This window comes from Diabrotica undecimpunctata, unplaced genomic scaffold (assembly GCF_040954645.1).
Source record: "Diabrotica undecimpunctata isolate CICGRU unplaced genomic scaffold, icDiaUnde3 ctg00002563.1, whole genome shotgun sequence".
NCBI classification, from domain to species: domain Eukaryota; kingdom Metazoa; phylum Arthropoda; class Insecta; order Coleoptera; family Chrysomelidae; genus Diabrotica; species Diabrotica undecimpunctata.
Genome location: NW_027313772.1, coordinates 2,457 through 18,352, shown reverse-complemented (window position 1 = coordinate 18,352; position 15,896 = coordinate 2,457). Strand labels below are relative to the sequence as shown.

The following is a 15,896-nucleotide window of genomic DNA, read 5'->3' as shown; positions in this document are numbered from 1 at the left end:
GTTCTTATTTCAATTTTTTGTAGTAATAATACATGATTTCCAAGTGTACCAATAAAAAAAATAGCGTACAGTATTCGTGGATAACTGGTTTTTAAAACACTTGCTCTATTTCGACACTCCGGCTGCACCATTGTGCTCGAAAAATCGCGCGTGTTTTAAAGACCTCAATATCCACTTATACTTTAATATACTATACAAGAAAATTCCACAAAAATATACCCATGTGCGACCAGAAACAACGGTGAATATAGATCTCTCGTATGAATGACGTAGGTATGCATTCCTCCCCCCACATAGTTAGCAGACAACATATGCTATTTAGAAATCTTGGGTGTTATATACACTCCCTCAATTTCATTGTCCTAAGAGCATGTAAGGCTTGTCTCGATAATGGTCGAGGATAACTGAGGCCGACAAGGCAGAAGGATGAACGAGAACTGGCGTCCATTACGTGCTCAAGAATCAAACTAATAAGAGGTTAAATACGTCCTGGAATGTAATTTTATTTCTTATTTTATCTAATTCTTCTATATTTGTTTTAGTAATCCTGTAGATTATGTACTGTCTTCTAGATTTCCCAAAGCGTTGATATATTATATTCCTTAGCCATTCTCTGCGTTCAGGAGCTTTTACATTATTTATCTATAAAGATCTAAATCTTTTTTATTTTTTCTTTTAATTTTTTGACATGAATCAACAATTTTCGGTTTTATGGGAATAATTAATTATTCGACGAATATCTATAATCAAATATTGTGGTAAAGGTGTTTTACACGTTTTTTTTTCTTGTAGAAAACTGAGTTCACCCTGAGAATATAAAGAGTGTTGACCTTGGCGAATGATTCTTTTTACAGTCCTAACAGAAACACCTACATAAAGGTATTGTAAAGAGTATAATAAAAATAAACGGTGACGTATACATTTTACTGGTTGCTTCTGATGTTGTATTTGTCACCATCAATACCAGATCCAGTTCATCTTTTGTATTCTTAAAATAATTGTAAAAGTTAACAATTATTTCACGCGATTTTTTTTTGTTATCCCAGCCCGTTTTCTTTTCAACTTTTATACACAAAACTAACTTTAAAACGTCTAAAGCTCTCAATAAAAGTTATAAGAAGTATAACAATACGTATCTAAGCGACGATACTAAATATCTAATGGTTATCGCTGCTCTACTGACGCGGGGACTGAAAATGGGGATCTGCGCTGGATCTTAGTAACAGGCGTTTAAAGGAGGTTAACTCGGATCTTAATCGCTTTCACGATCAGAGTCAGAATTAAAAACTAATCGTCTACCAAGTTTGAAGCGTGTCTTTTATGATTAATCCATGTGAAGGTCCCTCTCAAAATTTCTCGCAAAAGTGCTATTTAGTTTCCTTAGGAGCAGGGTTGGTTGCTGGTAATTGTAAGCCAACTACTCAACGTGTCCAGGGGCGAAATCCAACAGCATAAGAAAGGCTGGTGTATAAGAGAAGTAAGTAGATTTAACATTCAAAATGCTATAATTATTGAAAAATTAATAAAAAAAAAAAATAAATTACAACATATTATTATTATCAATACATTCTGTTTAAAGAAATGGTATTCCAATATTCTTCACATCATTTAGTGCATAACAATGACATTCATTTCGCTTCGCTAAGTAAGTTTAGTTTCTTATTCTACGGCATCAGTTTCGTATATTCCACAAAGAATGAACTCTTTTTGACTGTGTCCCATACTTTTGCACAATATAACAACCACGTCCTTTCCGTAAGTTGTACGTGAGTCAACGAATTACGTGTACAACCCAAAATATTGGCTCTCAGCTTGGCGATTATTTCTTCTAGAGGCGGATGGCCCGTGTAGATATCGTCTAAAATAAGAAGGATTTTATTAAAATAATACAAGTTTCAACTTAGTAGTCAACATTATAAAGACATGTTAAATAGTAGAAATATTTACTTATGACAAATTCCCCAAAAGAAACATGGAATAATATGTCCCGTAAATCGTTCACATATATAAGATTATTCACAAATTATTTTTTATATCACCCACGATATGATGAAGGACAGTGATTGATACAAGTTTATATCCATCATTGTTTATAATTAGATTTTGTATTATTTCAATTTAAGATTCATTTTGGTATTGTAACTTCAACAATTTTTTTTCAAAAAGCGTAATTATTTGGTGGGTACTAATAATCGAATTGGAGTCGAGTATCGGATCGAAATCTATAAAAATTATATCGGATAGCTAGGCGGTATTACAAGAACTGAAATCCTATCGAATTTACTTGCGATTTGCGGATTTTGTCAGGCTAAAGACGAGACGGTGGAACACTTTCTATGCAACTGTCGTATGGGATGTATACGATAAGGCTCAATACAATTTACTATTTTTATTGGGAATAAGCCACAATTTGACTTTAAAATAAGTTTATTTTGTCGTTTCGATTTCAACTTTGGAAATTTCCCTCGTCTGTTATCATCGATATTATGTTTTTTCGTTAACTGTTATTATGGATATCATGTATTCATATGTTTTCACCTATTCTAATTATTCTCCTTCGCAATATTTTTGTCATTTTTGGTCTTCTCTCATTCATTTATAAGTATTACTATTTTCAGTGTTTGTTCACATCTTCATAATCTCTATTTCCTCCGCCCATATGTTTATAATTATTCGTAATCTGTTTCTTTTATGCACGAATTGTATTATATCATCAGCATGCAATAGTCCACGCTTCCACTTCCTACACTAGCACTGCACCAATTTGTCATTCGAACCCAAAGTTAATACTAAAATTATAGTTACAAAGGAAGCTTCTTATTTTTAAAAACGTTGATTGGGACCGTTCTATTCGATTTTAATTTTAATTTCTACGGTTGGCTCTAACCAGCTCTTGTTGATATTACTTCCGACATACACCTCTGTCTATAATAGTACTCACTATCTGTTATAGTACTGCATATATACCTAAAAGCATTATTCTACCAACGGTCAACTACTAACTATCATGTGTTTAGTTTGTTTAACATTGAGTTTTAATCCAAACTGATCACAGGTCTGGTTTATTTTGTTCATTAGATTTTGAAGGTTTTTACTGTAATTATACAGCACTAAGGTGTCGCAGGCATATCTAATATTGTTTACAGTTATACGAGTAAGGAGTGACGAGATTAGAACAAAAGACAGTTCCTTTTTAAATTTTCATATTACCACTTGATACCAATATAGATTTGTAATTATTCGTAAATCTTTTATAATCAAATCTAGCTCTTTTCAATATTTCTATCATTTTTTATGTCTAACCTTGTCAAAAGCCTTTTCAAAATCAATTGCGCAGATGTATACATTTTGATTTATATCTCTGCATTTCTGTATCAGTAATAAGATACTGAACAAAGCTTCTCTCTTACCCAAGCTACTCCTAAATCCGAATTGGGTATTGCTAATTCTCTCCTCTAATATCCTGTATATTCTGATATGTATTACTTGCAGGAAAATCTTCAAAAAGTGACTTATCAGCACAACGTTTCTTTGGCATTGTGACAAATATCGACTTAAGCCAATCAGTTGGTAATATCCCAGTGTTATAAATTCTGTTTAAGAGACCACACAGCTGTGTGGTCTTTTCAACAGAAATGAGGAGGTCCTTAGACGGCTGAACCAAACAACACAATTGATCTATATAATAAAGAGACGCAGTCTGGAATTCTTCGGTCACATTATGAGACACCCTGATAAATATGAACTTTTGCATCTCATCATTTAGGAAAATATTCAAGGTAAATATGATATTAAATCATAACTAAGAAATCTAACCCAATGGTACGGAGAATTGACTACATCATTATTTGGAGCTGCTGTCAATAAAGTCAAGATAGCGAATATACTATCGAACGATTGATACCGGTCATGGAACTAGAAAAAGAATAAGACGAATAACAGTGCCTCTGTTTTGAAAGGTAATAAGTTCCTTTGATATTTTATCGTTTGTATTCTGTCTGTTTTTCTTTTAGTGATCTTAGTTATTTTGTTCGTCACTGTATTAAACAGAAGGGGCTATCTCCTTGTTTAATTCATCATATACGCTTTTAATAATTTGCTTCTCTAAGCCTCCGAGGTAGTCCCAAACTAATTAATCCCATCGAAAGCCTTAAATAACACGTACAATTTCTCCACATCCCTCTCTCATTTATTGTCTCTCTCTCCCCCTCCTCTCTCTCTTTTTCTCTGACAAATAAGTTAAACATGATAAATGCAACATGCGGGAGCAATTCATTAGTAGTTTTAAGTTTGGTACTGTTTATTTTGTACATTATGTACATTACTGTACATAATAGATTTAAGTATTTTCTACACCTCCCTACTATTTCTGCAATGAAAAACACGCCGGGTAGGAAAAATCATTCTACAGTTCATAGATACAGCGCATGACTTGTACTTAATGATATTGAGAAAAAAATACTTACTGGAATTTAGGTTAATTTCAGGCACTAAAAATAAATTAATAGGTCTTCCACAATTATCGCTATTTAAATAACTAATTAATCGACCAGAGCCCAGTCCTATTTCCGATTTTATGTTCAATTTTGATTTATCAAATAATGTTTTATACACCTAAAAAAAGATTTTTTTAATACTTGTGCATATAATAACAAATGCAGTTAAAAATCATGGAAGGCTATAAAATTTCAGGAAATTTCGGAATGTCGAGCAAAATATATTTGGAAACTAAAACACTAAAATGTATTTTTGTTTAGTTGTTCACCAGAGTAAAAGAATATAGACAGATGATGGCATTCTCCATAAATTATTCTTTAGCAATTAAGAGAATTTATAACAATTATCTTTCTTTTCAGTTCAGTCAAAACAGAATTCAAAGCAATCATATCGTCATCAGAAGACGACATTTTACTAGAAGTTGTTAAGGCAACTGACAAATTTGAAGGATTTTTTTTTTCGTTTTACAGCTATTCACTATGTCAGCATATAGGCGCGAGACAACGGTGCAAATCGGCGCTGATTGCCGATAAGCAGAAATCTGCTTTCACAGTTTTTTACCCCCTATTAATCTTTTGTCTTCCACTTTTCCCTGTATGATAAATGGCGTTTGGGTCATCTAATTACGTGTCCAAAATTCTATGTTATTCTTCCAGTTGTGGTGTTCAGCAGCTGACGTTCAGTGTCCATCATTCTGAGAACACACTCGTTGGAAGTGTGCGCGACCCACGATGCTATTAAAATCCGACGGTAAACACCACATTTCAAACGATTTTAACTTGTTCAACGTTGTTGCTTTTAGAGTCCATGCCTTGCAACCATAACGTAGGATCGACCAAAAGTAACAGCTTAAAACCATTTTATGAAGATTTAATGAGAGATTTCCATTACACAGAATTGGTTTCCCTGTCATAAATGCCTTGTGACGTGATATTTCAATGCGTGTTAGTATATCCTCATCAGAGTCAGCATTTGTGTGTAAACAGCTGCCTAGATATTTAAAATGACTGACACGTTCTACTTTCTTCTAAAATATGCTGTTGAGCTATATTCATTTTGCTTACTGCTATCTACTTTGTTTTATTAATATTAATTTTGAGACCTTTCCGAAGGCTTGCTTCATTTATCAAGTTAAACAGTGTTTTTCTGTAAGTCTTCTACATTGTCTGTAAGAATGGCTATATCATGAGCATATCTGGTATTATTAATTTTTTCCCCACCAATTTTTATTCCTTCTGGTCTGTCATCCAAGCCTTCCTTGAATATTTACGTGGAATATAATTAAAAAGGATTTATTAAGGATAATTTTAAAAAGCAGTAATCCAATTAAATCCAACCAAACTTTAAATCCGTGATTCTTGACGAAATTATTTATAACAAATTCAAGTTTAAAATCGACTTTAAATCAACTTTAAAAATTCTATCAATTGTTTTTTTTTAGTTTTTTTTAAAATAATATGATGATACGAATGCGTTATCTAAAGTCTTTGCAGACAATAAGAAAGCTCCTTCTACTCAGTATGATTCTCCACCGCAATGTAAAATACATATTCTTTTGCCTAGAACAAATAGATGATATTAAGGACTCTTTCTAACTTTATTCCATACACTCTGATGTTCATTGTTTGTAACTTTGTTTTGCTGGCAGCCATAAGGTTTGTCATGGAAGTATTAAGTTTTCGCCCATATTCAACACGTTTCGGTCACCCTGTTTATAAGTCGCTGCAACTCTTATTCATTTGAAGCAATTAGTACCGTGTCGTCTGTGTATCTGAGATTGTTGACATTAATTCCGTTGATTTTAAATGCCTGCATCTTCTTTGAAAATAAATTCAGAGTAGATATTTAAAAGTAGAAGCGATAAAACACACCCTTCCTTCACTCCACGTCGAATTTCCACTGCTTCCGTAGTGTTCTAATCAATTCTCTTTAGTACCTGCTGGTAACTTCCAAGTGTATAAACGACGCTTGGGTAGTTTGAAGAATGTATTTGTCACACATAAATTGTTCTATACGCAGAATTTTACAAAACGGTCTCCTGTGTCATTACGTTGTCCAAGTCCGAAATTGTCTACAATGTTCTCTTGTCTACCTTTTCCTACTTTGGTATGAAAGTCCCCCATTATTATAATAATATGTTTATTTTTCAGATGACTCATTACCCTCTTTATATCATCATAAAACTTCTCTATGTCATCTTCACTACTGCAGTCTGTGGGCGGATAAACTTAGACCAAAATAATGTCCACTGAGTTTAATTGCATCATGATGGCTGTGTCCGAAATGTAACTTATAGATTTTCTAAAACTAGATACTTCTTTATGTATAATGAATGCCACGCCATTCCGGTGGTTATTACCTTCTTCTCCGGAGTAGAATACGTCGTGGTCGTATATGCTACATTTACCATTCCCCGACCAGAGCATCTCGCGTATCCCAAGAACTGGTGAATTGAGCCTCATCATCTCACATACAGTGTTGTGTATCTTACCGGCTCGTGGAGACTCCTCACATTCCATGTTGCCTGATTTTATTCTTATTTCTTTGTCACAGGGATTTCGCTGGAAAACGGCCTGGGAAGCCCTATGTGTTTATCTTCTCTTACCGGATCTTAGTGTCCTAGGACCATGATCAGTATAGCTTTTCTTATCATATTTCAGTGCCATAATGAATGAACTAGAACATGTTTGTGGTATTACAGTTTCAAGCCGATCCAGGATCATTAATTTTGCACCTTGAGCAAGGGATGGGACATGTTTTCTCTCAGTAATTAGCTGAGAGTAAAGCATGACTCGTGAGAGTGTAAGTGAATAGCATACAGGAACTGTTTAACAGTTTAATAACAGCAAATACTCCTTTTATCGGACGAGACCCATTTCGCGATGTAACAAAAACTCAGGTAGTGGGGGTATTTGAAAATGGGAAAAGAAACTACGGTAGGCTACACGCCAAAGTCAAGCAAAAATATAATTAATACCTCTTCGTTACGCAAAAATAATGTTGAAGCTTCAGGAGACCGAACTCAGAGTAATACCGGGTGTTCTCACTGGACATTACTCACTCAGATATCATCTCTATAAAATAAGCAAAGTGGGCAGAGCAACAGTAAGTTTTGCAAAAATGCAGCAGAAGTAGACTAACATGCCTGCAACTGCTGGGTGATTGTTCGCCAACGTCATAACTATCTGGAACAGGTTTTTTTTAGAGCCTAAACAGGTAATAAATATCTCTACTAAACGAATAATAGATTTGTTTGGAAATCTAGATCTGTTATGATTTGTTAGACTGAATATGGATGTAGGTCACAAAATATCTTACAGGTTGCATTGTGGGAAATTCTTCGAGGTCAATAGACTCCTTTGAATCTACAATCTACAGACCAGTAACCTACTTATGGGCGAAAGCATAATATGCTCAGAGAACTGCTACTCTGCTTCAGATTAGGGAGGTTTACACAATGACAAGTCACACTAAAAAACGGGAAGATAGAAAGAACATATATTACGAATAGGGAAAATCTGTGGAAATCGAAACGACAAATTAAACGTATTTTCAATTAAAATTGTGGTTGATTTGAATTAAATACAGTAGATACTTTCTTAAATTTAGTAAAAACACAGTAGAAAGTGCACTAACACGATTTAAGAAAAATGAGTCATACAATATAAGACAAGTTTCTAAACAAGGACGAGAAAATAAACTTTTCTATACGTCTGAGATTTAGATCTAGGAGTGTAAAACGTCATAATTTAATATTGTCATTGGCACCGTTTCTTGGTCTCAAAAATTTTGTTCGCGCAAAACAATGGGCGTAACCGCGTGACTGAACATATTGATAGTTACCGGTTATTGATATTGTATTAACTACTAGCTGTAGTACAATTAACTAATAGATTCAGTACTACAGGATACAAAGAACTTATACATTGAAAACTTAGTCCTTAACCTATAGGTAAAGCAACATACCTGTTGCATTGTTTTGAACTTGGAAGGAGAAAAATCTTCCATCTGTGCTCTATTATGCATAATCATTAAATGAGGAAAATGATCTGTTATTTCGTCTTCTGGATTTGGTATTGTTGGTTTTAACATTTCGGCGGTATGTAAAAACCTAAAAAAAAGATATAGTCAATTTAATTACATAAACTATCTTTGATAATTATATGCAAATTACATACCTTACCACATTACTATCTAAAAACCAGTCTTGTACTAATATTAAAACATGACACACAGACATTAGAAATGTAGTTAGCTGCAATCCCTGAATCTCTCCACTGTTTTCTAATGGTATAAATTCACTAACTAAATTGGTTCTCTTGGTTTCACTTTTTATCAATTCCTCTAAGACAGATACCGATGAAATGGGCTGGCAATCTAAAAGGATAAGCTGTAAAAATAAACTTGTATTATAGCAATTACTGTGACTATTAAAATAAAAACTAAACATTAATTTAAAGATGTTTTAGAACAAAGCTCACACTTAAACGAAATGAAAAATTTTGACTAAAAAAAAAATAAAATCAAAAATGATGGTGGGTTGGTCTCATGTAAACAATTTGATGAATGATAATCTGTCAATTTTTGTGTCCATCGTCCGTCAATCATTCAGGCTACGTGGACCGCCATGTTCCACTTCAAACGTGATATATGCTATGTGCTCTATGACATCCGTGACACCTGTCCTTATTTCCTCTTTTCTAACCCTGTCTCTGAGAGTCAGTTCAAGTAATGACTGTTCAATTCCTCTTTGGGCTACTCTGAGTGTGAGTTGCTGTGTCAAATGTCTTCTTTTTCAAATAATTTGACATGTTGCTCTTGAAGATGTCTGATAGAGCTCCATATAAGCATGTTCCAGAACTCCCATAAAGAGATTGGAAGATAATGTGTCTCTGTGTCTGATTCCTCTTTTGATATTTATTTATTTTGTATCTTCAACGTTTTCATTACACTGCTAATTTCTATTGTATTGAATGCTTGGCGAAAGTCTACTAAAGCCACGATCAATGGTCAGTTGTATTTGATGGACTTTTCTATAATCCCTTTTAAGCAGTGGAGGTAGTTAGTGCCAAAGTTTCCCTTAAAACCCGCCTGTTCCATAGGTTGATAAAAATGTAATTTTGTTTCCAGTCTGTTTGTTATTATTCTATTATTCTTGTGAATAACTTGTAGAGGTGGTTTAACAGACTTATAGGTCGGTAACCTACCGGATATTATATGCCAATATGTTTACACCAAAATTTTCTTGTGTAAAATAACTAAAAACTATCTAGCGGTACCAAATATCAAGCAAAAATTGAGATTTCAAAAACACCTAGAAATGTATAAATTAATATAACAATATTGAACAATATTACATACCCTATTTGGTGTAACATATATATCAATTCCTTGTGTTCTATTAAACCCTCTTTCTATATCTTCCGAAGTTTCAATTTTAAATATCTCCTTTCTTAACTTTTCATCTTGTTTTAAATCAACTTTTTCAAAATGCTCAGTTAAAATTTTAATATCACATTCTTTAGAAATAGAATTATTTTCAGTTTTAAATATTTCTTTCTTTAAGTCTTCAGTTATTTTACTGTAAGAGAGAAGATTCATGATAGTTGATTTTCCTACACCTTGAGCACCTACAACTCCAACTATAAGAAATTCATTGTTTTCATTAAAATAGTCCTGTAATGACTCTGTGCAAATCACGCCTTCATCTATTAGTTTCATTGCCTTGGACATTATTTTTAAAGTTGGTGCTGTATTTGCTAAAAGAAAATAATCAGTGAAAAAAGTAATTGGGAGCAGTCCTATAATATTAAAGAATATTATATTAAGAACATCTTGTAGTTGTTCAAACATTTCGCCAAATTGCCACTTTCAATGAACACTTTATTCTATTTTAACTAACACTACATCTTACACTATTGATATCTAAAACTAAAATGATAGAGAAAATTATGTTCTTCTTTCAATCAACTTTCCTTGACAAGATCGCAATTTTATTCGAACACCTGCTCTATGACTAATTCGCAAGAAAAGGTCATACCATGTCTCCATCCATAAATTTTAGACGAACACCTGCTCTATGACTAATTCACAAGAAAAGGAGATACCCTGTCTCCATCCATAAATTTTATGCAAACACCTGCCATACAAATAACTCACAAGAAAGAGACATACTACCAGACTAAGTTTAGAAGCTGAGTTTGGCAAACAAATCCCAATTCGCAACAGTGTCTGGCACTGAGCCTTAATGATTGTCATAGCAAAAGCTACAAAGCTAAAAACTACAACGAAGCTTGAATGAAAGCTCTGTTTCTGATGGGCACAAATATATTCTAAGAGTTAAATATGACTTCCTAAATAGCCTTCCCAGTTCCCAGTCACAACCATGGCTTGAATTACATAAAATACAAAGCCATAACAATTAGATTCATTTTCTCATGTTTACCTTTGGAGATAGTCTGGATATAGTGAGGAATTACGACAGGAAAGTCCCCTGGTGGAATGACAACCCTGCAAATCACAGTGCAGAAGTCTGACAAAAAATTTAATTTTTGCCAAAAGATCACTTGAGTGGGAAGATTATCGCAAAGCTCTGACTAAGTATAATAAGTAGACTTCGGCAAATATGCATATTGCATATTTTGCATATTGTGCATATTTTATGCAAATATTTCATATTTTGGCATATTTGTATAAAAGTTTGCATAAAGTGCATAAAAGTTCAGATTTTTATACTGTATTTGAAAATTTTTAAACATACCAATTTATTTCAATTCTTGTATAAAATTTTGTAGTCATTTTAATTTTAATTTTAATTTCATATTTTGGCATATTTGTATAAAAGTTTGCATAAAGTGCATAAAAGTTCAGATTTTTATACTGTATTTGAAAATTTTTAAACATACCAATTTATTTCAATTCTTGTATAAAATTTTGTAGTCATTTTAATCAAGAAATGATCTAAGTACGTAATCTCTACAGGTACAAAACATTTACAATTTCAAAGAAGATCAATTTAAGTAGCCCTCAACATTCTTAGAAAGTCTCGGTCACTGAGGCATTCAGTTATTGGATAATCGCTAAGGGTTCGCTCATTTGCATTTTATGATCTAATCCCCAAATCTATCTACAATTTATTGTATCTTAACAGCAGGTAAACGGCTAATAGTTTTGTTCCTAATTTAGGTATTTTCCAAAATCTCCCAGTTTATTGAATTAGGTACCTAAACATTTCTAATTTGATTCTCAGATTTGTAAATCATTTTTGTTTTGATATTCAAAGCGTAAACACTCGTTGTGCGTAACAAAAAGGAAGATTGTGATTTTATAATGCCTAAAACAACCAGTGCTTCAACTTGGATTAAATCTTATAAAGAGCTGTCTATGGATATGGGAAAAATCTACTGTTCAGTCTGTGGCAAAATTGTAAGTATCTAATATTTTCTATTAAATATCTAATATTTCATACATACAGGGTGTTTCCAAATGACACTTACAACGTTTGACTGTAGATACTTCTCGAAAAATTGAACAAAACGATATAGTTAATGAGGGGTCAAACTTATTTACTTTTCGAGATACAGGGTGTTAAAATTAAAAAAAATTAAATTCTTTTAGTTAATAACAACAATAACTTTAAAACCAATAAACGTATTTACTTGAAATTTAGTACTCGTAGGTTGTTTTTAAATGAAAAATAGCTTCCTTTAGTGAGAAAAAATTGTCCATGGTACAATACAATGGTGTGTATTTAGAAAAATTTTTCACCTTTACTTTTTTTTATGAAGTCAGCTATTCTAAAACACAATTATTTTTATTGTAATTGAATTAACAAAAGTTATATGATGTACTAATGGTTAGTAACAAAAACTAGTTTGTGGATTAATACTGCATTTAAAACACTTAGCGAGTGTTTTTTTTTCCAAACCAGTTATTTGATTAACCAAAAACACCTTGTATATTTTTATATTTTAAAGGTTGGGTTAAAATAAAGGTTTTTATTTTTATTTATAGATAGCATGTGAGAAGAAATTTCAGATAGACCAACATGTGAGAACTGCTTCACACATTGCAAAAAAAGGAAAAATAGGAGGAAAACATCAAACTTCAATGGCTAAATGTTTCCAATCTACTTCAAACAAATTAGATGAGCAAGAAACTTTTAATGAAGACTTGTGTCGCGCATTAGTGTCTGCAAACATACTGCAAAAAATATTGCAAACTTAATGTTCCAAGTGATCGGTCTCTAAGAAGAAATAATGTGAACGGGCTATACTCGTCGGTGTTAATTAATATTAAGGAAGAAATTGCAGATAATTATTTTTACATATCTGTAGACGAAACCACTGATTCCTCAGGAAAGTATATTGCTCATTTATTGATTGGTGTTCTTAAAGAAGATACCTTACCAAAATCTCATCTTATTTCATGCCAGCAACTTGAGAAAACAAATGCTTTGACAATTTCGCGTTTTATACAAGAAACATTAGCAACTTTTTTTCTTCCGACAACTATTCCTTCTAATAAATTACTGCTTATTTTATCGGATGCTGCTCCTTATATGGTGAAAGCAGGACAAAATTTAAAAATATTTTTCCCAGATTTAATACATGTTACTTGTGTAGCGCATGGATTAAACAGAGTTGCAGAGGAAATACGAAAAAAGTTTCCTCTTGTAAATACCATGATATCCAGTGTCAAAAAAGTATTTCTTAAATCTCCTATAAGAATTCAACTTTATAAAGAAATGCTACCTAACATTCCTCTTCCACCACAACCTATTTTAACGCGATGGCGAACATGGTTAGAAGCAGCTAATTTTTATGCAGATCATTTTGTTAAAATAAAGAACATAATTGATACGTTAACAGATGAAAGTTCCCAATCTCTTTTGGATTCTAAACAAACTTTTCAGAGTAACTTGCTTCAACGAGAACTTTCATTTATAAAATCAAATTTTAGTTTTGTTCAAAAAACAATTACTCAGTTAGAATCACCAAAACTGTCATTGTTCGAAAGTACAGCATTAATAAAAGAATTTGCGTCATGTTGTCAGAACGTTAGAGGTAATATTTGAAAAGATATTTTAAAAAAATTTGAAGCTACTATGGAAAAAAATAAAGGTTACCATATTCTTTCTGAAGTAGTCAGTGTTCTAGCTGGAAATATTTCGGAAACAATTAATTTAGAACCAAATGTTTTGGTTAGTTTGAAAAATGCTCCCGTTACATCAGTTGATGTTGAACGAAGTTTTTCCATATATAAATATATGTACTCAGACAGAAGCCACAAGTTTTTGTTAGAAAATTTTGAACACCACTTGGTCATTTATTGTTACCATAATTCTAAATAAGTTTATTCATACTTAAAAATGATGTAGTTACTTAAAATAAATGTAAATCTTAATGAATAGTAGGAAATATTTAGTTATGTACACTTTTTTTTTTAAATAAACTATATTTTACGATTTTTTTATTTATTTGTATGCATATTTTGTAAAATATTTGCATATTTTCGGGTAAACATGTGCATATTTATGCGCATATTTTCTACATTTTTATTTGCATATTTGCCGAAGTCTAATAATAAGGAACTGAGAAGGGCAAAAGAATCTCATGAAGAAGCCATTGTGAGAAGATAGAACAGCCTGTAGAAATGTCAAGGCTCTGTAAAGTTCTCTCAAAAGGCAGTCAGATAAGTATTCCCTCATTCTAAAAGGAGTCAGGTGAATACACTCAGAATAGTGAAGAGACCCTGAAAGAACTATTCAGGGTGCACTCTCCTGAGTCTAAAACAAAACTGATACCACTAGATACATGGCGCAGTAGATTGAAGTGGATACCATGATTTATGTTTCTAATGAAAACTTTGTGACATATGCAAATTTACTGGAGGATACAGTATCACAAGTAGCCAGAGACTGTCTACACGGGGGAGTCTTCTCTTTTCTCTTGTGGAATTTGGTCAAGCATGGGCTGATAGTTAGACTTACCAATAATGTGCATCATGTCCTTGGCTATGAGGATGACCTGGTCATGTATGCTCACATCAAAATTAATGACTCCATATCTTGCATGACGAAAGAAAACTACTAAGGTGAATCTATGGAGCAGGGAATGAAAATAAAGTGTGGTTAAGAAGACAACTTTGAATTTTATAGAATATACCTACTAGGAACCAGATATCTTACAACATATTAAGAGGTGGATAGGGCATGTAATGCGGAAGGAACAAAATGGCCTAGCTAGAAAAACACTCATTGATAGACCCATTAGTCAGAGGGGAAGAGGAAGACCCCGAACAAGGTTCCTTGATAACATCGACAAATATATAAAAAATATGGGAATATTGGACAACTGGAGAGAAATTCTTGACGAGGCACACAGGGTTGTAAAGCCAGAATAATGATAATATCTTGAATGATTATTGATAAATCCTTCCTTCCTTCATTCCTAAAAATCTCATCTAGTCAGGCTATCTAGAGATTAGAAGAGACATTTTCTATCTTCTTTCCACCTATCTTATTCAAAAATTAATTTCTATAGATTTTATCTTTTAGTAAGAGCTATTGTATATTCAGTGTTCATTTTCCCTTTAAATATATTAGTTGTAGTAACATATTTCTGCAACTTCTTTATTAAATGTTTCCTCATTTGTTAGTAAAGTATTTTTCAACAGGTTTAAAACACTATATTTAAAATGGGTTACCTTCATCCTTTGAGCTAGCAACAGTAGTATGTAAATGATCATCTTTCTGATTGCGCTTTGGAGAAGCACTGATATCTTCTGCATTTGGTTCTCTTGCTTTCAACAGAATGGTGGGTTGTTTCTTTGGAGTATCATTACTTAAACCTAATTTCAATGATCCCTCAGTCTTGGATCCCGAAAAATTTCTTCCATCAGTTCCAGTCATTGTTTCCTGAAATAAATTTAATAAATAGAATTAAATTATCCATACTTAATCCCTCAAGTATATTACTAACTTTTACTATGGCGAAATTTTTTTTCTTGGGGTCTAACTTTTTACGATTAATTCCGTAATCTGACATTTTCCTTGTAGCAAATAATAATATTTAAAACTATTGGAGTATATTATATATTACAAAATATCATTTCTGGTTCACGGTAATTGGGTATATTGTATTATTGTATATTGCATTGATCATTGATTTGAAGTTTTTTTGTTAGGTTAGAAAAATTTATTTATGTTTGGGTATAGGCAACCAAATACACACAATGAAATCGAATGAAACAAAAATATATTATTTTTTTATATACATAATAGTAGTCATCGTCGTAACATCAGAGCTTACGGCGGTCTCATAGAATCTATATTTTAGTTACATTGGAATAATTTCAGTTTGATTTTGTGCCTGCAACACACGATTTGCCTCCTTCCA

General features: G+C 32.5%; 1 protein-coding gene across 1 annotated transcript; it reads right to left on the bottom strand.

The window, feature by feature from the left end:
* Positions 1 to 1,590: 1,590 nt before the first annotated feature.
* Positions 1,591 to 15,672, bottom strand: LOC140432020 (nonsense-mediated mRNA decay factor SMG9-like). The gene is made up of 7 exons (XM_072519881.1): positions 15,480 to 15,672; positions 15,205 to 15,415; positions 9,859 to 10,256; positions 8,676 to 8,887; positions 8,464 to 8,608; positions 4,467 to 4,614; positions 1,591 to 1,858 (listed from the first exon to the last, which is right to left on the bottom strand). Exons 1-7 carry the CDS (start codon positions 15,543 to 15,545, stop codon positions 1,665 to 1,667), a joined length of 1,374 nt encoding a protein of 457 aa, XP_072375982.1. The 5' UTR covers positions 15,546 to 15,672; the 3' UTR covers positions 1,591 to 1,664.
* Between the last annotated feature and the right edge of the window lie 224 nt (positions 15,673 to 15,896).